The sequence below is a fragment of the Antrostomus carolinensis genome, unplaced genomic scaffold (genome assembly GCF_000700745.2).
Source record: "Antrostomus carolinensis isolate BGI_N321 unplaced genomic scaffold, ASM70074v2 scaffold41888, whole genome shotgun sequence".
NCBI classification, from domain to species: domain Eukaryota; kingdom Metazoa; phylum Chordata; class Aves; order Caprimulgiformes; family Caprimulgidae; genus Antrostomus; species Antrostomus carolinensis.
This window is the reverse complement of record NW_010331665.1, coordinates 17,053-41,772: the sequence shown is the minus strand read 5'-3', so window position 1 is coordinate 41,772 and position 24,720 is coordinate 17,053. Positions and strand designations below refer to the sequence as shown.

Here is a 24,720-nt window from a genome sequence, read left to right as displayed (position 1 = left end):
AGCAGGAACACGTGGTATTTTGCTCTGAGCCAGAGAACCGAGGCACTTATCACCTGGATTCAGGTGGAATACAGAAGCCCAAGATAACAATTCTTTGATTAGTTAAAAGCAAAGATCAAGAATTGATATCAGTCTAATGCCACAACATCAATACCTTACACAGTCACGTATATGGGCAAGGTGACTGAGTTTGTCAAAGGGAAGATAAAATTAAAGACTTTTGTAGGGCCAGGCAGCAAAGGCTTGCAGGGTGTCTTTGGGAAAGCATACAGGCACGTGCAAAACTTCAGTGTATCAAGCCAAGATCAGCTTTTTCCTTCTTACCTGAAAATAAACAAGCTACAGGACAAAGCTTTGTGAATTCCTTGATATGTTGCTTTATGGTGATCTTGCTGCTTTTGTATTCAGCTGCTACTGATGCAATGTTTACTGTTTATTTAACAAGCACACACGTTAATTGCTCAGTGTGTTCAGTGGCAGGGTCCTGTCAGCAATAGAGCCTGCATTTTTGAATGCCCTCCATCTCAGTGATGCTGAAGGGCTGATACATGAGGTCAGGAGATTAGAGGTGAGCTCACCATTGATTCAATGAAACTGTGAGGATTATGGATGTTTATCTTTGTTTGCATTTATTGCAGATGACTAATACAGGCAAATGTTAGTTAACCAAATCCTTTGAGGACAGTAGCCATAACAAAGAGGTTGTGGGTGCAATATGAGAAGGCAATGCAAGAAAAAGAGGTGAAGAAGTGATGATAGGTGAGAAAATGTTGAAAGTTCTTATTATAAATAATTTTTGCTTGGAACATACTTAGAATGCCCATTTTCCTGTGTTTTTCCATTGAGATGTGGATTGGATGCTCTCTGTTGTTGAGGAAATGAGTTTTGAACTTGCAGCAAATTCATAAAAAGCTGGCAAAGACTCTGAATAAAGATTGCTTCCCTTTCTTTGTAAGGTTTCTCAATCATATGGGTGGTAGGCTTGGGCATAGACTTCACAGGGAGATTCAAAATAAGACTGAAATATAATAACTGCTGCTTGGCAGAGGAAAACTACTTGTGAACTAATCTAATCAATGCTGATTTGGATTCTAGATGACTGCCCAGCATGACATGCAAAGCCTAAACTAATTAGAAAGAGTTGAGAATGCAAATTGGCATGGATTCAATAAAAATAGTAGTTCCAGTTTATCACCTGATTACCTGTACCCATCCCTCACCTTTTGAAATGCACGTATGTGAATGCTTAGGCCAGATTTTTAACAGAGGTTATTGGATATTAGGTGCCACAGATGGTACTGGGCAGGCACATCATACAGGATCTGAGTCAACACCCACAGAGAGAATTTATTGCCTACAAATGGGCTCTGCACAAACCAGGAACCCTGTTCTGGAGGCTGCTTACATTAGTCCATGGAAAATGATGGCACCAAGGTGACAAGCTTCACCTTATTCTAGACTTCAGGCTCTTTTCTTGGTCAACTTTCCACTTGGGACTTCCAGCCCTGGACCTTCTGCTGGGCTTTGACACCTCTGTGCCAACCCTTCCTCATAAAACTGCAGCCAGGGAGGAGGTGATGGTGCCCATGGATCTAATACTTGGGTAGTGACAGTCTTGGGAAACCAGAGTTACATTCCTCCCTCTGCCTATGTGGATGAATGTCTCCAATTCCCACATCCCACCAAGCACCCTGGGGAACAGTCTGCAGCATGTGTGGTGTGTGGAATATTAATCATGACCAGACCTAAAAAGCAGCTTTTATTTTTTTTTTCTGCAGCATGGTGATTAGGGGAACAAAGGAGACCTGATTCAGTGACTAACTTAAATTAAAAGGGTTATTGACACACTGGAGACAGCAATCCAAGAACCTGCCTTTTCTTGGGTGAGCACCCTGGCCATTGGGATGCAGGATGAAGAAGGAGTGGTGACTGCTTTGTGCAGAGCCCAGCCCAACAGATACCTTCTGGAAATGCTTATCTCATTGGGCCTTGCAGGACAGACAAGGAGAAGAAGGCTTTCTCTGTGGATGGGAACAGTCACCCAGATATTCAGCAGTGGAGCTGTGTGTGTGAGAACATTAGGCAGCAGCAGAGCAAAGGTTTTAGGGCTATAACTTGTGAAAAAGCACCTGTAAGTGGGAGTTCAGCTGCCCTAATCCTTTGGCTTCCTCAGTCCTATGCAGAAGCTTTCTTCTCCTGTGTGAAACAGCAGATTCTTCTCATGTTAAAATGACATTCAGAGTCCAGGCACTTACTTTTGCCTGGATAGTATCTACAGTTTGCCCCTCTTCTAGTAGGGATTGGTTAAGGATGGCTTGTTCTCTGTTCTACATTTCTCATACATTAGGGAAAAGATGAGAGACATTTTTACAATAAAAATTCTGCTTAGGAGCTTACGGGACTAATAATCATAAACTCTTTGGCAGCATCCTACATCTTTGGCTGCATTTTTGTGTGTTCCCAAAGGGCTGAAGGATTTCCTATAAAATTCAGCTGTGCTTTATTTGTGTGTAGGAGAGGGAAGCAGCTAGACTGAGCTAGTGCTTAGTGTTGTAGTTACATAAAGAACTTAAAATTTATCCAGTGACAATAAAAGATGAGAACATAGTAGTAAAAACACTGGCCTCTTTTTCATGGATTTGCCCATAGAAACCATCTATTGGATTGATCTGTTTTTCTGGGGGGTTTTTTTATGGTGAAGAGCCAACACAGAAGTCAAGTCCCTCAATCTTGACAGATGGCCATATATTTTGAGTTTTCTATTTTTGAGCACTTAATCCAAAAGAATTTCATGCCAGTTCAGCCTTACTGCCTAGAGCTATGAATTCCCAGAATGCCAAAGAAAACAAGGGCCACTGGTCCATTCAAGCAGCATTCAAACCTGTTATTCATGTTGAAAATACGAGTATATATGACTATGTAGTGAGCAGAAAGCATTAGGGTGGTAGGAGGATGAGAGCCCTGTTTCTCCAGACTTTTGAAGTCCAGTGTAATCATGGTGCTTTCAATTGTAACAGAATCACTAATAACAAAAAATATGGGATGCTGCAGCATATACCAAACGTTATCTGCCTCTGTCCAGCCATTTGTACCTGTGTATGGAGGATTTTGTACTGGAAGCATCTGGCTTTGCTCTGTGCTGCCTTGCTGAATTGTAGCTTGCTGGCTTCCCATGTTTATGAACTGACATGCTGCAGTAACTAAATCATAGTCCAACGGGTTTTCATGCCTCCATTTTGATACCTCCAGGGATATGTCATCAATTTTAACTTGAATATTCTCTTTTTTTCTTTTTAGGACCTTCTATCCTTCTCTCTTAGAGATGGTAAGTTTACTGAGCATTTCTTCTTTGTAAGAATAATATAGATGAGTTAACATGTGGTACTTTAAAATGCTCAGAAAGCTCAAGGTACCATCCTATTTTATCTTTGCTTCCTTTATAGCAAAAGCAGCACACTCCTTCCCTGTGTCCACTACAGGAAAAGCAACTATTATATTGAATCATTAATAATACCTGTTAAAAACTGAACAACTGTTCAGCTCCTTACATTCACATCATCTATTGGCATGCAAATGTATGTGATGGTGGAGAAGTTCTGAAGTGAAATACCTGAAGTGGATTGGAGTGGTTTTTCTCTGGTGTTTCCAGGGGTGCAGGTCACCTCGTCCTTTAGGAAGGCAGTGAAGCTGTTATGAAAATCTTAGCCTAGCAAATTTTCTGCAGGTTGCTTGTTGCCTAAAAATAAAAAAAAATAATCAGTGAATAAATTCCAGAGTGTCCTGTGAAGCCTGTTATAAATAATCTGATTTTTCTTGTATATTATATTACGCATAAAACAATTTTCTCATTTATAATCCATAACATGGATTAGTCTGATAAAATTAATGAAATAAAGTTTTTTGTTCATTTCTAAAAGAAGCCTGGTTTATATCACTACTTGCATTTTTTAAATCTCTGTGTTTTAACATGTTCTCACAGGAAAGAACTCACTGGTTGCTGATTAGCCTGTTTCACTGCAGAACAAAGTACCATTTTTGTTCTTGCTTTATTTTTAATGGAAAATTGACAAGTCGGTTATTGCAAAACTGCTTATTTTGCCAAGCTGGAATTTAAAAGAAATATATTTTCAGGCCTCACTGATTTACTGCCAAGCTGGCTAGGTAGAAAGCTAAGTTGTGTATTAGCAGACAGGAAGCAAGAAGGCTACTTGTTAAAACACCTGCTTGGGCTTGCAAGACATGGCACGTAGCAGGGATGAAGTGAAGATAAATACTATCCTTATTTCTCAACTAAGCACAGATTTTAAATCTGGCATCGTTAAAGCCTGCTGAAGTAGTTTGGTATCTTGGTAATGATGGCAATAAATAAATAAATGTAACAGATTGCCAAATGCCATGTTTGATCTACGTGCAGCTCTATCAGAAACATACTTTGTAGTTGGGTCTTGATGGTATTTTCACCCACCCTTAGAAAAGCAATTGCATTTTTCATCCCAGAGTGCACCAAGAACCCTTTACTGTCAGCCTACTTCAGCAAGCAGCAGGTGCTGCTGAGAGAAACACATTAAAAAAACAAGAGTTGGCACCAATAATTTTAAATCTATTACATTTCAAATGTCTTTTCTTTAAGAACACCTGCTTATAAGCTCAGGAGTAATCATTTCTCCTGTCACATGTTATCTGAGTGCACTGTCCACTCCTGCATCTCCAGCAGGGAAGTATAAATGCAAACAATTGTCAGTGATGCTGTTAGGTGAGCCGGTGTGTAGTTTTAAAACTCCAGAGTCCCTCCTGCTGCCAACAAGATGAATTGAATATAAAGCTTTTGCGTGGAGGAACATTTTTACAAGATGCTGTATCTGGCATTGGTGTGTAGTTGAGGTGTGCTGTGCCACGTTACCCATATATATCAAAGAATCAAGGAATCATTTAGGTTGGAAAAGACCTTAAAGATCATCAAGTCCAACCATTAACCTCCCTGCCAAGTCAATATATATATATATATTTGATATTTCCAGTTAGGACTGGTCTTGCTGCAGCATTTCTCTGTTGAGAAGAAAGATCCAAAGCCAAAATGCCTCTGTCACAGAGGATGAAGACCGAAGGGTTTGAGATCCTTTTTCTACTGTAGAGGCAATTACCTGGTGTAATGACTCTATTCACAGGATGAGGTTTGCAGGGATGAAGGATCTTCCATTTATCACTCTCTTCTCTAGATAACAGGAGTTGTCTTCAAGTACATGGAAGATGAAGAAGGCCTGAGGGAAGGAGCTGTGCTTGTATGTGACATGTTCCTCTAGCATAGCTGAGTGTACCACTCGCTATTTAATCTAGTGTGATGCGGACTGATCGATTTCCTGGGCTTCCCTCTGTTTAAGGGTACTACGATGCTCGAGCGAGGGTGTTGATCTGCCACATCACCTGGCTGCTGAGACTCCCCTTGGAGGAGCTGGAAACCCTGGAGGAATCTCTGCTTGAGAGCCTGAAGGAACAAAAAGAGGAAGAGTCAGAGTAAGAACGTTTGGGTTGACCATGGGATGAAAAAACACTGCCGGTGCTTGAAAGCTGAGCAGTAATGACTTGTGCCTAAGTCCAGTCTCTGATCATTCCCCCCATGGCTCTTAGTGTAATCATTTATGGCTTGATTATGGCTGCAGAGCCCTCACAGCACTTTGGCTGCACTGAGAAGAAGGAAAGCTCAGCATTCTTAAAATCAAAACTGAGACCTAAGCTTGCAAGGTCTGTTAAAGGCTACTCTGTGCTGAACTGCCTCATTTCCCTCATCCAGCTGCCTCTCCTAGACTGTACATCATGCTTAAATACATCACAAAGATTTTGTGTCTCTTAACTCTTGGCCTGATATTCTTCAGACAGAACTGTCTCTTGCAGAATAAAGTTCCTATAAATTTCAGGATTAGTTCCTCAACTGCTCATTTGCTATAGATCTGTCCTCATCTTTATCCTGGTTAAAAGAGCACTGGCTAAGTCCTGTTGAAGGTAGATGTTGAGGGCAACAATCTGCATCTTTAGATACTTATGGACCTGACTCCTAATTCTGTGTTATTGATATAAGATTAATTCTCTTAATCACCAGGTCTTAGATGTGAAACAGCCAAAATGTTGATATCTATAAGAAATGTAGAATTTTTATATTCTGCTTATCGGGCAGAATTGTGTGAAGGTTTAACAATATCTAAGTCAGTAAATATGTCTGTAGTTGACTTTGAAGGGACCATTTAATATTTTTATCTGTCAACTCAGCAAACAGGTTATGAGATTAACCTGAGTGCTAATAAAGGCTTTAATCAATGTCCCTGACACAGTACAGTTCAGACATTACCAGGGAGGGGGTTCAGCTTGTGATAGGTATCTTTCAGTTACGACTTTATTTAAAGAATGCTTAACTTTATAGTGCACTGTAAAAAGGGAAAGTCAAAACAATCTGTGAGATCATGGGCTGCTAAACAGGGCACCAGTTGGCACACAGGAGCAAGGGTTGGTATTAATGGGGACTGTTTTGCTTTGGCTTGTGGAAATAAACTCAGTCCTGGGCCTTTAGCACAGGAAAACAGCGATGCTGAGGGTGGGGTGTCGCTTGCAAAGATGATGCTCCAATACCTAATTCTGTATCAACTGGACTGTGGCTCCTGGAGCACAACCTGAATGTAGGAGTGTGTCTGATAATGACTAGAGAGACTGGAGAATTATGCTGTGTACTTACAAGCATGCCTTTCAAACGCTGCAGCTAGCCCAGGGGGTTTTGTGCATATCTGGTGTGGCGAAAGCCATGGATTTCAATCTTGTTCTTTGCCCAAGCTGCAGCCATGGAAGTAAATACCTATTAGATAAAAGAGAAGAAAAATCTTTATACTGAGAGTGGTCCAAGACTGCAGTGTGAATGCGTGTTATTGAGGCTGAGGTCTGTGGGGAATTGATGACCTTTTGTGTGTTTTAAAGTTCAGAGTCAATGGGGAAAGGAAGTGGAATATAAACCAGTCACTGCTTTGACCTCACAGACTTTTGGGGCAGGGATTACATTAACATCTGCTTAGGATGCTTCCAGCTTTGACCATCCACTGCAAGAGGTTTTGGAGCAGAAACAACCAAACAGGGTTTTGGCAGCTTGTGCATAAGTGTTTTTTACTGGTGTTTGTGAACAGAAAGTTGTGCTCCTGCCTTTGTTGCTGTGGGTGCGTTGGCCTGTGGCCCAGAACGTGCAAGGTTAAATGTACAGTATGGTCATCTATAGAATAATGCTCCAAACACTTAAATCCATCTTACTAGCACCAAACATGTCCTGACTTGCAGGAGTGAATGTCTCTTTTTTACATGGTTCTGTAAGAAACTGGAAACCATGACATCAGTTGCTCACTCACATGTACTCCTGCCACTTTTCATCCTTGGAAAATGACCTGAAATTCCACCTATAAAATCTCTCTGAACTTAATTTGTGCTTCAGGCAAGAAGCTACATATCCAAGATCACTGAGGGTAGAGAAGTACCAGAAGAGGCAGTTAATTACCATAGTGGATAAAAAGCAGTCTGGTAATCAAGTGATAATTGTAATGAAGAAGCTATTAGGAAAGCAACTGTCAAAAGCTGTTGCTAGCAGCTACGGAAGGAAAACAATGACAGGTAAAAGTTCTCATGACAGCAGTTTTACTTACTGCATCTTCAGGCAAGGTTTAGCTGCAAAATATCTTTCTACCCACATAAATTATTGCAACTAAAGCCAGGTTAGCTGTATTTCAGCACTCTCAACGTCGTTATTTTAAGCCTGAGACAACAGCACATTGTCTATAACAGCCAATGAACCACTATGTAGAATAGAAATTGCTGGATATTGCCAACTTAGGAATTAACAATCAGGCTGCAGTGCTTATTTAAAGAACTCCAGGAGGAGTTTTTTCCAAAGCCAGGCATTCAGATTGGTGACTGTGTGCACAAACTAGTGCAGATCCAAATACCACTTTGACCATGGGGTTGGAGAAAGTGAATGTGGTTGTAGAGAGATTGCTGCTGAGGTAGGCATTGCAGGCTGCGCCCTTGTTCTCTGCAGGCAGCTACATTTGCTGCTGGAGAAGGGAATACACGATGGTTTTTTCAGGATATGTCTGTGGAGACAAAGTCTCCGTGCCATGCAAGTCAGTGGGAGTTCTGCCATTGACTTCAGCGACGCAGGGATTTCACCCACTGTGCTTCATTCTCCTCCTGCTGTGTTTTACAAAGCTGTGTATTGTTTGGGATTCATCTAAAATTGTCTTTATCAAAATTATAGTGTGCTTAGGGGGTTCCAGGAAGGATTAGGCAATTATATGGATAATGAAAATCCACAATTAGGCTAGGATTAAGAGGGAAAATATCCAAGTTTGGAAGCAAGATAAATTCTCATGTTTCAAGGCCCAGATTAACTGCTGCGTAAGCAGGCTAGAAGGAACCTTCCTCTGTAAACAACTTATTCCAGTATCCTCTGTTTTCTCGCACTTTCCTCTGAAGTGGGAAATATTTCTTGTAAGAGAGAAACCAAAGCCAGTGGAGAGAAGCCAAAAGTAGTGCCTAATAAGTGATATTTGTTCCTTTTAAGTTTATTTATCTGTTTCTGATAAGCTTGTTAAAATGTAGCTTAAATGCACACAGAGAAATGAACTAATGATTATGTTTAATACCTATTACATTATTATATTGTGATGTGCAATCTGAAAGCGGCTGAATATATACACTGTTGTTGGAAAATAGTTTAATTCCATCTCTTTCTTTGTTAGCACAAATTACCCCTATTCCCTTTTGTTTCAAACACTTTTCCCTGTTTCCACTTAGCTTTCTTGTGTGTTTTTAAGACACAAAGGCAGAATATAGTTACTGAAATGCTTTTGATTTTTTGTTTCTTTTTTTTTTTTACAAGCTTCAGCCCTATTAGGAAGGGTTTTCCAAGTAAGTAACATCTGTTGTCTTTTGCCAGCAATTAAATCACTTCAGTTTAAATCTGTGGGTTTATGTCCATGTTCATAAATCTGAGTGTGTTGTCACAGTCCACACCTGCACGTTACTTTTTACTGTTCCCAGTAGGGAAATTACACTGAGAATAAAAGCAGATTCTGATGCAGTAGCGCTGTTATCTGTCAGGCTTTTCCATCAGTTTTTGTGCTTCTAATCCCCCCCACAGAACTGCAGAAGTATCAAGAAAAAAGAAGGAAAGAAGAAAAAAGCTGAAGAGATACCTGCTGATCGGTTTGGCAACCGTTGGGGGTGGAACAGTGATCGGTGAGGTTACCCTGGGCATTTTGGAGACTCACTCCTGAATTTCATGCACAGCACTAGGGGCAGAGGAGGGGTGGGCTGAATTACACATCCAGCAACAGAAGCCATCATACCTTTTAGCCAAAGCTCTAATTTTAAAGCATTTACTGCTTTTCTTTGCCAGGCTGAAGGTAGTATGTCACTTCAGATACCATAAAAAACCACCTCAAACAAACAAACAAAAAACCAAACACAAAACCATCAAGAGAAGAAACCCCAAATCCAAGAAAAGTGTTTTCAGCCACACAAAGATAAAACTGAGAGAATTAGCTGGAAAAGTTATTTGTGTAGTTTCACTGGCTGGGGAAATACTAAACTGAGGTTGTCACCCTAAAAAAAAAAAGGTTTTTTTTCCACTTTTGCTTTTGTGTCAAAAGAGGATCAGATCTTCAGCACCAAATTCAGGATAGTGTGAGGCTAGATCAGTGTTTCCTAAGCAAACAGGGCATAGCTCACCCTGGTCTACCACACATTTTTCCTTTGACTTTTAAATTATTCTCCGTTTTTATTGAAGTCAGTGAAAGAATCTGTGCAGAGATTCAGGGGAGAGTCTCAGAAAGCCCTTTTGTTGATGATTTGTACTCCCTCAGTACCATAAGCAGTACTCACGCAGCACAGGGAAATGCCTGCCTGGTTTTTGGAAGTGATAATAGTTTGGTGATCTCACTTGTTGCCTTTTCAGGTTTGACAGGGGGTCTTGCTGCCCCCCTGGTTGCTGCAGGAGCTGCTACTATCATTGGAAGTGCTGGAGCAGCTGCTTTAGGTTCGACTGCTGGAATTGCTGTCATGGCATCGCTTTTTGGAGCAGCTGGAGCTGGCCTTACTGGTAAGAGAGTGATCGCACATTTCTCAGCTACTGAAGTGCAGGATCACATCTGCAAATGCACAGCTAATGATTTAACTGAGCTCTGCAGAGCAAGGGAAGCAATTTAAGGTGTAATCTCACAACTGTGAAATGTTTATTTCAATGCTGATTAAGATGTTGTGTAGCCCCTGATGACCAAGTAGGAAAAGAATATGTGGGATGTGGCTAATGAAGGAAATGAAAGCTTGCTGCTTTGGAGTAGAAAGATGCTGCCATGGAGAGCAGGGGCTGTTATAGCTGATGTCTGGTGTGCACCAAAAAAGCCTTCTGCTGGGATTCCCTCAGATCACACAAGCTCAGAAGGATCGTGTTGACTCCATACCAAGCTCTAAGTAATGCACAGACTGGCTGAGGGGTTTGGAAAGGAAAAAAAAACCCTCAACAAATGACCCAAGTAATTTCCTACGAACTTCTACTGTTAGCAAAGTCTGTCCTTGCTGTGCCATTTCTGAGACTCCTGTTTCTGCCTTGCTGTGTGTAGGGTACAAGATGAAGAAGCGTGTGGGAGCCATAGAAGAGTTTGAATTCCTTCCACTTACTGAAGGAAAGCAGCTTCATATCACCATAGCAATTACTGGATGGCTGTGCACTGGCAAATATGGTAAGAACAAGATGAGGAAGTGTTTGTGCTCTCGTAGAACCTATGTCTTCCCCACACTTGCATGGCTTGGTAACTAAAACTGACTCTCAACATAAGACTTTGTAAGCCAATCTGCAATCCAAATCAAAACAGAGGAAACAAAGGAGGCAGTAAATTGGTAGTGATAGTAGGATTGGTGGTAGTCAGAGCAGGATTGTTTCTGTTAATAAATGCTGTATGGTTTTCCTAGGAAAGGTTTGTTTGAGATGGATGATTTCCAGCACTAGGACAAAGTGTCTCACCTATCTCCGAGACCTTATGTTTATCCTCCAGCAATTAACAGAAAATAGCATCTTTTTTCTTTCTTGGTATCTGCCAGATAATGAGATTTATTGGCAAGAAAGTTCTGCCAAGTAAATCCTGTTAAGCACAGCACTCAGGAGGTGAACTTACAGGCAGCAACCTTGAAAGGGCTGTACTGTTTTAGTTTCCAGTATAGCTTGTCATATAAAATATGTCAACTGTCTGCTGATGCATTCAGCAACCTGACTGAACAGCTGCCAATTTATTCAGGCGCATCATAATTAACACTGGATATCATTAATGCAGAAGGATGTCTCTGTCCTGTTGCTTGTTAGGTTGCAGCTTGCTGTCAGGGTAAGGTTATTTTCACTTTGCAGTACTGTGCTTTGGCTTTTCTCATTGTCTGCTTGCCAGGGGTCCAAATGCTTGGGGTTGGAGGACTCCCAGGCACTGTTACAAAGACAAGTGTGTCCCTTCAGGAACCTTTTTGTGTCTGTTTGCCCTTAAAAGGGAGTTATAAATGACACACATTCTTCTTCCATAACTAGCAATCTGCTATAACGTTTAAAAAAGCAAAACTAGAATTGTCATCCATTTTCCTCCTTACAGCTGTGTCTGTCTACTTACACACTTGCACGACTCCTTAAAACAGAAGGACTGAGGACAGGGTTTTTATGGGATTCGCTACCTTGTGATTTTTGAGCTCCCACTAGCTGCCTATCCACGTTCACAAATCTGTCAGTATATTGTGGTGCAATCAGGCGTGGGCTCTCTCATGCCTCAACCTGCCCTGCATCGTTTGGAGAAGGAACAGTGTGGGAAAGGTTTCAGTTAATTAAAATGAAAATTCTGCTCTGCCCTTCAGAGTTCATCTGCCATTGATACCATTACCAGACCCCTCCTGGCCACTTAGTACAAGCTACACTACAAACAGAAGAGAGTATGGCTTAAAAATTGTTTACAGCCAAAAATTAGACTTGCACAGTGGAAATTATCCATTATCTCTCAAAGATCTAGGCACTGCTTTTGATTGGCATCTGGAGGGAAAAATTGAACTGAAGTGGCTAACTAGGCTGGATGGCAAAGTAAAAATAATTGCAGTCTGGATCTATAAATGCAGATTCCTTGTTTTAAGACAGAGCCATTACTGCAATCCCTGCCCACCTAACTGAAGTGCTGGGAAGATGCTCTGCAATAGATTTTTACAAGATCTTAGATACTTTCGATCCCTCTGGCCCCACTGAACTCAGTCTGTGCAGCCATTCAGCTCTTCATCCTTCTTAGGACAGACCCTCCTTTGGTCTGTATGAGAAGATGGAGCTGCAGGACTTGGCCTGATATCTGATGGCAGGAGGAATGTCCTTAATACCTGACATAATGAGTGTTAATGTCCATCTGTCTTGGCAGCCTGTGAGGCAACTGGATGGGTCATGAAATCCGAGCCTGTCCACACTGAAGACTCTTTGCTAAGGCAGCTAAAGCTGTATGATTATTTACAAAGCCCAAATTTATTATAAAACAGTGGAAATATGGCATCTAAATCTCACAGTGTTTTTAAATGTGATTCCTCGTTATCACAGTATATTAGTATATTCCAGCGTCCCGTTGGTTCTTTTCTGATTCTCTGTTGGGACTCATCTTGCCAGGAGTCAGACTTTGTTGTGTTTTCTCTGAACACAAATTCCATCTTTGCAACCTTTTCTCAGGAAGCTTCACAGCACCATGGAGCAGCATGCTGCAATCGAGTGAGCAATACTGCCTGGCCTGGGAATCCAAGTACTTGATGGAGCTTGGCAACGCTTTAGATTCTCTGCTGAATGGTTTTGTGAACATGATGGCTCAAGAAGCCCTAAAATTCACTGTCTTGTCAGGTAAGAACATAAATGGTTTCAGATCTGCTTGAGTACCTCTTGTGCAGTTTGACTGTCAGTGTCTGTTTAAAGGAGCTTTCCTAAACAAGGAAGATTTCTGAGAAGGTATCTGTCTCGTCAGTGTTGGCACCACCCAGCAGAAGTGACCTGAGAACCTTCTCTGCCACACCTGTAATTTAGATTTACTTTCCTGGGTTGCTGTGCCTCTGTGTCATTGACTCAATCTTTTAAAATTACAGCTGGAAACACCTTCCTTCATGCGTGACAGTGTTTATTTCTGTTATTACACTGTGTTTTACTGTTTTACATAAACCTTTCAAACATGCAGGTTACATTTCATGTGTAGTGTCTGTTTGCCTCCGTATCAGAACATCACATTCTTTCTTATCTTTAGTCTAGCAAAACATTTCTCAGAGCAACTCTTGAGAAAGAAGAACTGGAAATGACAAAAGGTCCTAGGTTTAGCTTTTAACTTCAGTGAACCATCTTGCTTTTGATGTTTCCTAAGAGCAGCCCAGATTTGTGACTCTGCCGTGCTGTTTGCTTTGCGTGTTGCAGGTATTGTGACGGCCTTGACTTGGCCAGCTTCGCTCTTGACTGTTGCCAGTGTCATTGACAACCCCTGGGGAGTGTGTCTCCATCGGTCTGCTGAAGTAGGCAAACACCTAGCACATATCCTGCTCAGTCGACAGCAGGTAATTGGCTAGAAATTATCCAGGAATAATGTCTGGAAGGGATTTGGCCCATGGACGTTAACTTTTATAATCATGCTAGTTAACTATCAAGTGGTATCTTTCCAAGGGAAGAAAATGAATAATAAACTGAAAAATTTAAAAAAAATATGCATGAAGGTGACCAGCATGTATCTGGTTCATTGAGGAAAAACAGGAAGTTCCAAATGAATCAAGAGAATTCCTGCTAAGATTCATTCCATTTAAACTAAAGCTTTTATAAATGAAGAAGAAGAGATCCAGATCATAAATGACAAATGGCTTGACCATGTCACAAAACAGCCAGGCCAACTCACCTACTGGAAATCTGAGAACAGAAAGTAAAGATAAGTGAAAAGGAAAAGAGATTACAGAGTGTTAAAAAATATTCACTGATAAGTAAGAGGCACCAGCAGAACAACAGAAAAGCAGACTCTGCAGCTGCAGCAGGAGCCATGGTTTTGCCTACAGAGAAGTGGAGTGGGCTGGTACCTGAAAGAAGTGACAGAAGTCGTTAAGCCTCCCTGAGAAGGCTCAAAAAAGACCTTTCTGTCCCCTCAAAGCCTGTTATTATTTGCTGGGCTAGCACTGGCGTGGAGGGAGGCTGTTCTCTGCTGGCCACGTGTTCCTCTCACAGGCACGCCAGTCCGGTATCTATTATAGAGGAGCCCTGTGGGAGCCGTGGCCCCAGAGCTGCGTGTCATAAATAACAATGTGAAACAGCAGAGTAGAAACAAATTTGATTTCTCATAAAAATACAATCCCAGGAAAGGCAATAAACTTTATTTCATACAAGCCCTTTGTTTTGCTTGGGGGCATTTGTTACTGCCTTTTAAGCATTCGCTGTTGTGAAAACACACATTCCAATGTGCTGGAGCATCTAAAACTACTGAGCGTGATGTCTAGGGAGTCCCTCACACACCTGCTCCCTGGTTCATACAAAGCCCATTTTTCATGGTTGTGGAGATGAGGCTCCCTTTGATCTTATAGAAAATCTTATTAGGTTATTCAAAATAAAAGCTTAGCCCACATCATTTTCTTTTTGTGACAGCCAGACAGTGCTGCTGTCATTCAGTCTTAAATCTAGAAGTGGTCAATATTTATATATTACAGCTTCTTCTTCTGTTTATTGAAACACTGATAGGAAAATTTTGCTCCTTGAATTAGGCTTTCATTTGGAAGTTTCAAAACAATGGCAGCATCTGTTTTGTTTCTGTTTGAAACATCTGCTTTGTTGTAACTTCTGATCATTAAGATTCTTTCAATTGATTTTCTGAATATCAAAAAAATACAGAATACTCAGATATGCAGAATTCTCCATATTGAACTGTGCAGAACTTTGAGGATACATAATTCCTTTGAAATCAATCAAATTGCTCAAATGTTTAAAAAATCATGCACAAGTGCTTTGTGTATCAGGGTCTTGGGCCAGGCTCTATTTTTTGGTCTAGAACAGTATTTGATGATGTTTTCTCCTTTCCTTCTTTCTTAGGGCAAGAGACCTGTCACACTGATTGGCTTCAGTCTTGGTGCAAGAGTCATTTACTTCTGCCTGCAGGAAATGGCTCAAGAAAAAGGTAAAATTCACCTTCCAACCTTTTTCTCCTTTATTTTCCTTACTGCTGGTAGAGGAGTTTTTCTTCCGAGAGGAAGAGTTCAGGAACAGACTTTGGGTCTTTTAGGATAGGACAGAAACCCCAAAAAAAGTAGTTTTGAAATGCATTTGGAGCCAAATTCTACTGTCATTTCCACCAGTTCAGTGGATTAAGTCTGCTGTCTTCACTCGAGGTGCTTCAGTGTGTCAGTTTGGTCTCCAGTCTGTAAACAACAACTTGACATTTTGTGACATTCGACTGCTGGATCAGTCTGTGAGCTCCACACATGCCACTGTGATCTTGGCAGAGGATGCTTTGCCTTTATTGGAAGCTCTCTGTAGCTATTGTATCTGATTCCTTGAGTCCTCCCTTCCATTTAAGTCACTGAAATGCCACTGTCATCTGCTATTTTCATGGTAATTTTTCCCCAAAGTCAAGTATAAAACCATCTGTCAATTTATTATTCTTTGTGGTTCTGTTTATTAATAGATTCTATTTTTAATTTAGAAAAAAGAATAAAATCATTATGATCAGTTGATGTAAACTGCATCTTGGAGTTGAGTCAGTAGAGAGTGTGTGCGTGCAGCCTGCCTCCCCCCCTATGTAGCTAATTTAATTCATTAACCATTTAGCATCACAAAGAGTTGCTAATAAATAAGGAGCTTTATAAAGGAAAATGCTTAATAAAGTCCAAGAAGGTGGGAATAGAGTCAAGTGAGGATGGAGACCGTCAGCATTTTTTCTGTTGACAGCTGCATACCAGAACTTCACTTCTGGTTTAAGATAGAAGTCCTCAAATGCAGGAATTCTGTTCTCAAAATAAATCTAATCAAATCCAGAACGATTCTAACGAGTTACACTGAAGCCAGAAGCCAGATACTAATCTGTCCCCAGATCTACTCTTTTTGTGTCCTAAGAATGCCAGAGGCTGAGATATTTTCAGGCTTTTATTTAACAGCCTGCAGTCTCTGACTGGAATAACGTGGGACCATAGCTCAGTAATACGTGAAAGGAAATCATTAGGGGTCTTTAAGGTTGGCTGCCATTCTGAAGAAATCTAAGCAGTGTAATTATGTATCATAGAAGCTCCCCACTGTACACTAATTTTTCAGTTCCTTAATTGAATTATGAAAGCTGAGCTGTTTGTGAGATGAAAAGCAGCATGTTTAGCGCAGATTGCCAAGGCGTTCTTCACATGCACGTTCCAGCGCAAGCCACAGAAGGAGTGGAACTGGGACCTGGGACATCTGAGACCGATTTGGGTTTGGACTTGGATGTCTCACACAAAAGAAATAGGAGGCCTAGTCATGCAGGGCTTTTGTATCCAGATGGCAGTAGCATTTCTGAGGACAAATAACTAATCATGGATTATCCAGTGAAACACCATGGCAGGAACTCAAATTCTGTTAAAAGAAAACACTCTTCTGCAAAGCAATTAAATAACCTTTGAGATATTTCATCACAAATGACTTTGGAAGCCAGAGCTTAGTAGGATTCCAGAAAATGACATTATAGCAGAAGATGTAGTAATGACCCATCAGAGACAAGTTACTGCATGGGAAGATCACTGGTCTGATTTTTTCAGCACGATTCCCAGGCATTTTAGTAAATAAAAAGCGTAAACTAATGAAAATTGATAATGGTCTGAACCTGAACCTAGAAGCCACACTGCGGTCCATAGGAGTGAGGTATCACACATGACAGATCTGTCTGATACCGATCACAGTGTCCTATGGAATCACTTGTGTGACCAGTATCATCACTGGGTTATGGTCTCTGCTGTGGTCAGGTATCAGGAATACTGCTGCCAAACTCTGCCAGGAAACACTGTCCTTGTCCCGGCATCTGCAATGCCCAGAGAGAGCTAAATTCCTCCCCTCTGCTCTTTTCAGTGGGGACTAATGTGATGAGATGCTCTCCTCTTGGCCCAGGGAGTTCTACCCTAAAGGCCCAGCAAAGCCCAGTTCCTAAGTACTGGTTATGGCCTCTGGCTCAGCTTGTATCTTCCACACCTTCTCCAGACAAATAATCTTACCAGTTTTTAATTTTTGCCCATTAGTAATTGTGGTTTGGGTTTTTTTTAAAATTTTATTTTCCTGCTGTGCAGATTTTATTGTTCTTCATCATAAAAAAGATTTGCAAACTGTGAAATACATTGAATTTATCTGGAGTGTCAGCAACTATGTAGGCCAGTGATCTGTTCTCAGATTCTGTTCCCCCTCTGTCAACATTCAAGGAAAATGAGGATTTTTCAGCCAAGGCTAAACATTTTTGTTCTGAGCAAGAAATAAGCTGTACAAAGAACTGGAGAAACAAAAGCTTCCAATACTTTGCCCACATGTTTGAGACCCTGATGAATTAGCTGTTAGTTTATTCAGTTGGCTCACACTGTGGCCATGGAATTTAGTACCTTGGTTGGAACGAGCTCCCCGTTTGCAAGGGTTTCTTTTTCATTGCCCATGATTCTGGGAACAGGACTTTATTGCTCACAGATTACACTAACAAAATTGAATTGCTCTTTGCTATTCTCTCGATTGGTGCAAAATTTGCTTTGCAATAAGAAATAATACCACGAGAGCTCTTTGGGATTGTTGTCAGGTGCTGGGATTTACACTGCAGAGAAAGATGCGGGCACCACAGGCAGCTCCAAGTTATTTATTGCTATCAGGGAAAGGAAACCAATTGATTTACATTTAAAAAGTCTAGCCAGGCAGCACCTCTCCGTCATAACTTGATGTGGTATGCACTCATTCTCACTTTTACTTCCCCATAAACTTCACCATGTTATTCTACAAACTGCAGATGCCAGTCTGAGAGTGGTTTAGCTCACATCTTGTGAATGCTGGTCTCCCACAGGTGGAAAGTCTAGATTTGGCATGCTACACCCATGAGTCTCCCAAGATGTGTGCTGCTGGGAATTTCATTTAACTGCTGTGGCATCAAGAGCTTGATCTCTCTTTACAAAGATTTATGAATAGATATTAATATATTGTTTAGGAAAGTAGTAGAGTTGCCCAGTATTTCTCATTTAATCATTATTTTACTGGAATTCTCCAGCTGCAGCTGTTTTGACAAGAGAGGAAGATTTATTATGCTTAAAAGTCAACATTCCTTTTCAGCAAATCATGCCCTGGACATTCAGGTTAAAGTACCCTTCAAGAAAATCAATCCAGTTTGATAGATTATTACTTCATGTTGGCAAATGCCTTCGTTGTTGCTAGTTCCCAATCAATATTAAGAATTTGGGGGTTTTCTGTTGTGTGTACAGGTCACGTTTTTCAGGAACTCAGCTCTGAGGACTGGTTGTGGGAAGAGTTTATTCTGCTTAATATGTGACAATATTTGCCAGTATAAGGAATGTCAGTCCCTTTCAGCAGTTTTAAAGCATAAGAGTTCAGCTCTGTGCAAATCCAGATCAATAAGTCTGTGAAAAGAACTTTCCACAGTTCTGCTGCTTGAACTGCATCTTTCTGCACAGAGGCCAGGCCACTTCTCCCTCCTGCCATCAGCCTAGTTCCTTCCACTGTCTCAGGATCTCTGATTTTTGTCTTTATTGACTCCATCTGGAACTGTGGACACTTAACAGTTACACAAAATGATGTTTAAGATCCTCCTTCTCATTGTTTCTGCCTTTAAAATTTAAACCAGAGAAATGATGATTTTTCTGGAGTGCACATCTGAACGTACCCCTCCTGCAAGTACATGTAAAGACACATTTTCTCATGTGTCTCCTAAACCTGAGCTGTTCTGCTTTCATCTCACTAGACTCTCAAGGGATCATCGAAGATGTGGTCTTACTGGGAGCTCCAGTGGAAGGAGAAGCCAAATACTGGAAAGCCATCACAAAGGTGGTGTCGGGCAGGATCATAAATGGCTATTGCAGGTCTGTACGTGCTCAGTCCTTCACTTCATTATCCCAGCCTCACTTTGAATTTATATTTTACATTTATCCCTTTTAAACATTTTGTACATGAGTATTTGTTCAACTGGTGAGTACATTGATTCAGTAGCAACAGAGACAGCAGTGCCGGAGCCTCTTCCCTCCGGAGGTCTCTCCCTCAGATTAATTGGAGATGACAGTCTTCAGGAGAAAGTTGAAGGCTGCTCTGTCTCCAGCTCTTGGCTGTTTGTGATGCATAGTTACACTGGAAGCCTGAGGTGCTCAATGTGTAGGTCCTGCTCGTACAGTGGCCGTGTTATATCACCCTGGCAGCTTAAAGCAGGGTCAGTGTGTTTGTGTGCATGATTTGATATATTCTTAGGCCCCTTTAAATCTCAGCTTTGTGTAAAGGACTATAAATACGGCCGTTAAGTTCACTGACAGTTAAAGAATGCGAATTAAAATCTATAAAAGCTTTGAGATACAATTTACTAGGGTCTGCTTATGGGAACAAGATGTGAAAATTGCAATGGAAGGAAAGGAGCTGAAGCAAATCGAAGATTTTTTATATATAGACTCACTTTCTGGTCAAGATAGTCCACATAAAGAAGATGTTTTACTTACAAAGGAGGTATAGCTGGAATAGCTGTAGCAAATTCACTAAGGATGTGAAAGAATAGAAAGGTTACCTTGAAACCAGATCCCAGCCTTTAAAAACTGTGCAGACAACTGCTATGCAGAGTTGTGAGAGCGGCTGGGTGAGAAGAGAGAGATTCAGAGACACAAAATAGCTGCAGCAATCTTATAAAAGCTATTAAGAATTCAAGTGACAGTATCAAATCTAATGACTGTGTATTGGAAGATAATTGTGACAAGAACGCTGCTTACCAGCACAATTAGAAGAAGGGAAATTAAAATGAAGGAATGAAGAAGGGAAGACAAAGAACAGGGGAAAATAAATTGAGAAATAATCAGGCAGGAAGATTTGTAAAGAACATGTAAGTGCAAGTCAAGACAGCTTAAAAGCCATGAGCCTTCAGGTCAAGGACAGTTAAAATGCTGTTGGCACTTTCCATCCATCCATACACACAAGATGAGGAAGTATTGTATTACTGTGCATCTAACATAGTAGATGAATTTACAAAGAAATACTAACTAAAAGAATTAAATTCAAGATTAAAACAACAAAATATTAATCCCATCTGTCATTTAGACTAAAAATTGTTGGAGGTTTTATGGATGCTGGATGTGCACACCAGTTATTTTCATGTGACATAGGGAAAAAGCCATTGCTGCCTCCTTGGCAGTGCTTGTGTTCCCCCAAGAAGCCATAAACGATAGCAATTGTTGCATATAACTGAATTTTTCCCCAGCAAATATCATTCCTCCCCATGTTATACAAAATCAGTTTCACTGCAAAAAGCTCAGTGTGTTAATTTCCTATAACATATTAAAAAAAAAGATCTTGTTATAGTTTCCAAGCCTGCATATGCTGTTGCAGTAGGATAATATGTGTGTTTGTGCCTCTGTGTATGCAATAATTTGGTGAGTCTCTGCTTTAGCAAGCCCATGTCTTGAATGTTGAATCAAAAATGATGTAGAAATTGTAGCTTGTTCCTCACAAATAGGAAGAAGCAGGTGAGGAGACTGTCAGGAAATATTCCACTACACTGGTTCTCTATTTTGCCCTCAGATGCTGAACTTGAGGGTTATTCAGTTAGCATGAAAGAGGTAACTGAGAGATATGGAGAATTTCTGTGAGATGTTAGATATGAGAGAAGAATTATACAAACATTTTGTGATAAGACCTCACCTGGTTCTGATTTCTCTGGTCTCTCACTTATACAAATTGTAGCCTCGTTCTGTCACTTCAGGAGTAACTCTATGTAGGTCAGATGAATTACATCGACTAGAATTCCTGCAAGATCAGATCTGGGCCCAATTTGTTGAGCTTCAATCCAGTGTAGCTTGTCTTCTTTGGCTTTGAAGTCTGAAAGGACATGGAGTGAAAGCCAGCTGTCAGAGCTGTCCCATCCAATTTCACAGCAGGGTTACAAATTCCTAGTGGGAAACTTTAACCAAATTAATTAGACTCACTCAGCATTTGAAAGAACCCACCCCTGTGTAGCGTGGGTGCGTTGCAAAGGTTTTGCAGAGCTCAGTGTAGACTTACAACTTGTAGCATTTTACAGCGGACAGGAGCAGCCAGAAATGGTGACCTGTGCAGGTCCATTTCACCCGCTGCCATCATGGAGTACAAATACCACTCACATCCAATTTAAATCTGCTCTATAAGGGTGTTGTGGCATGTAGGAACCCAGATTTTATGCTGTTGTTCAGCACAGGAGAAGAGCTTCTGTATTTCCAAAGGACAAATCACCTTCTCTCATCATGCTCTAGTCTACCCTGAAACTGTCACCGTGACTTATGGGGATACTTTACAGTGGGAACAAACTCTTCCTAGTTCTGTCATTGAAACCAAGTATTTATACAGTACCTATAAATCAGGAGCACTCCGAGGAGCTTCACAGTCGATATTTATGTCAGCAACATTGGTATTGTTAGGCCTCGTCACGTTTACAGCTCTCTACAGGCTGGAGGACTTCTACCTAGGAGTACATTGAAAAGATTAAATCTGTGAATGTACTGCAATCTCTAAGCAAATACAGAAATAAAGAGAAGGGTCAGATCCCAGGAACTTGCCCTAAATTTGGCAACTGCTGTGATTTCTACATCAGACAAAGCTGCAGCAGGTCCTGGTCCAGACATCACTGTGCTTCCTGGCCCTTCTACTCTCCTTGCAGTCTGAGGAGTCACATATGGCATTGGTTTGGCAACAGGATTTATTCACCCTCTTCTTCTGCTCGGCTCCTAGGGGAGACTGGCTGCTGAGGTTTGTATACAGAACCTCTTCTGTCCAGATCAACGTTGCAGGCCTCCAGCCAGTCGACTTGCATGACAGGAGGATGGTAAACATGGACCTTTCCTCTGTGGTAAGCAGTACCTCTTATATTCTCAGTTTTTCCATCTGTCCTTTACTTGCAGCACTGTAACCTCCCACTCATTGAGTAGGGGAGGATGGGACACTGAGGAGAGCACCTGTAGGTACATTGTCCCTCTTTCCTTTCTTTGAGATAACTCTCATCTCAGACTTCAGTGTAGGTTTTTGAGCAAAATTGAGTATTGAGCAAAATAATGAGAATTTGCCTCTCTTGTTGGATATGGTTTTGGTTTTTTTGGTCTCATTCTGGAGACAGAAAATGCCATTATTCTCCAAGGAAGACCTGGCAAGCTGTGGCTCAGCAGGTAGGTAGGATCAGCAGCTGGGAAACCTGGAGCTCAAACACACAACTGTGGAGCAGGTGCAACTTGCAATTTTATCTTGGTGGAACCTCCACCACTGTTCATGTTCATACAAGGGCAAGGTCGTAGGCCTTGCACCTTGGTTCTCTGGGCTGCACTGACAGCGTGGTGCAGGAACCAGTTCATAATCACAGAAGCTCCGAGATATTGATGGCTGGTTTGTTAGGTCTAGACTTGGGCTGCTGGCTTTTTGGAGTGTAGGTCTCCAGGAAGCAGGAAGAGATTCCCTTCTATGTCTGGTAGATGTTGAGTTTCCTCAAAGCTATCTGGTGTCATTAATGATAAGCCACTATATTATATGTCTAGCAATATTCAACTCAATTAGCTTAAGCAAACTAATGATCTCATTGCCTTGTCTTTACTCATGAGTAAGCTCTTCCCCAGAAAATCATGCAGAACTTAGCTGGTGTGTTCTTATTCACAGGAATCTTGGACACGCAATCTTGTTTTTCCATATCTTAATGTTTTAACTCATTTTTCACTCTCTACAAACTGAACTGAAAGATGCTCAGCACACAGCTCAGGATACTTCCATGTCATTGTTCCTGCCATGACTCCTCCTGAATGTCCCCACAAGCTGGTAGGGACTGTCACTGTTGCTCTAGAGCCAAAGGCACTTTTAAGTGCTTTCAGATTTTTTGGAGCACCAGCCCACTGAGCCTATAAATACCCAGCTGTTACCAGCTCATTTCATTCATTATAACTGAGCTATGTACAGCCCTTGCCAGAAAACACAGGGCTGAAAGCTGGACAGATAAAATAGAGACTTTGCAGATCAAAATATAGGCTTCCCAGAAGGAAGTGGTATCGTAGAGGCTTTTAAATATGGTCCAGCACTGTAGCTCTTCTTTGTATCTTTGCATCCGACCGGGTTGCCTTGGTTAGCATTTCCACATCCATTTTTTCACCTTTCCCTGAGTTATCATTAGTCACTTGCAAGCAGTGACATCTGTTGTGGACATGAAAAGAAAAAATGGCCAAAGATGTCAAGCAGTGATGGCACTGGGGTGACTTTTCCTGATAGTTCAGTCCGTGCTACTCTCCTCTCTTTGACTTCTCCTCAGAGAGCCTCTTTCTGCTGACCTTCTGCTTCCTGCGCTCTGAAACCCGCCGTGGTCCTGCAGGCTTCATCCTGCCTGGCTCCAGCAGCCTCTCCATTTTTCCCCCCTGAGGAGCAGTATTTACATTTCAGCTAAATGAATAATGGTTGCAGAGCTGCTATCTGCTCGTCTTCTATTGTTGTGCATCTGTATCCGCGCTGCATAACGCCAACAGAGAATCCCAGTGCTGTTCTCATTCCAGAAAGAGCTGACACTTTCACTTGCTTAATCTTTCTGCAAAGCACTGGGGGGGGAAAAAGAGCAACACTTGCAGGGGAAAAAACCTCTGTTAAGTAAGTGTCATTCTCTTGATCCATTTTGCAGACCATGGAGCTTTATGAAAAGAACTGCAGTGCATTCTAATGAACATTTTAAAAGGAAAAGGAGCAAAAATGGGGAAGGAAATATTCAGAGGTAATATTTTTTAAAGTGGCAAGAAAGCAAGTGATGGATTTTCTTGCAAATACAGTGCAGTAGCATACAGAAATATATCTATAGATATTTTCTATAATGGAGAGCAGCTCCATCCCTGCAGGTACCCTTGCTGGAGGTCCCCATGAGTCTCCTGCCAGGAATATAAAAGGACAAGCTGTGCCAGAAGAATAAAGCAAAGGTGCTCAGTATGAAAATATTATGCAGGCAGCCTCAGTATTTTGGGCATCTCCCAGGCCATCCATGACGAAAACTGGACTGGATCCAAAGGTCTTGATTGTCTTTGCTGTGATAGCATCAGAATCCTCAAATGAGAGGAGGACTAAGAGTCCTCAGTATAAACAGGAATTCACCTCCAAGGCATTTAGTGCATGTCTCTCTTGATTAGTATGTTTTTTATCTGTCTGTCAGTAAAAAAATGGAGAGAAAAATGTCCTCCCACTCAGCAAATGCAGTTATAAAAGCCTTCCTCATGGTTACAATGGGACTGATTTATTCAGTAGATTTATTTGACAGCACCTGTTACAGAGACCAAGGAAGTAATCGAGCTGTAGTGTGTTGGATTGATTGCTGTTTGTTCAAATGGGATATTGTAGATTACATTTTGCATTAACATTTGAATATTGCAGAAATGCTCAGTCAGAGTGTAGGCAGAGCATTTTCACAGGGGCTCACAAGTCAAGAACATGTGCTTAAAGTTTCTCTGGGCAGTTCTACTGCAGCA

General features: G+C 41.3%; 1 protein-coding gene across 1 annotated transcript in view; it reads left to right on the top strand.

The window, feature by feature from the left end:
• Positions 1-24,720, top strand: part of TMCO4 (transmembrane and coiled-coil domains 4) — a 40,960-nt gene that overhangs the window by 6,554 nt on the left and 9,686 nt on the right. The window contains 10 exon segments of the mRNA XM_010173274.2: positions 3,298-3,325; positions 5,379-5,511; positions 9,164-9,261; positions 9,980-10,123; positions 10,644-10,763; positions 12,752-12,916; positions 13,475-13,611; positions 15,119-15,203; positions 18,987-19,104; positions 21,977-22,094. Coding sequence (XP_010171576.2) covers positions 3,298-3,325; positions 5,379-5,511; positions 9,164-9,261; positions 9,980-10,123; positions 10,644-10,763; positions 12,752-12,916; positions 13,475-13,611; positions 15,119-15,203; positions 18,987-19,104; positions 21,977-22,094 — 1,146 coding nt within the window.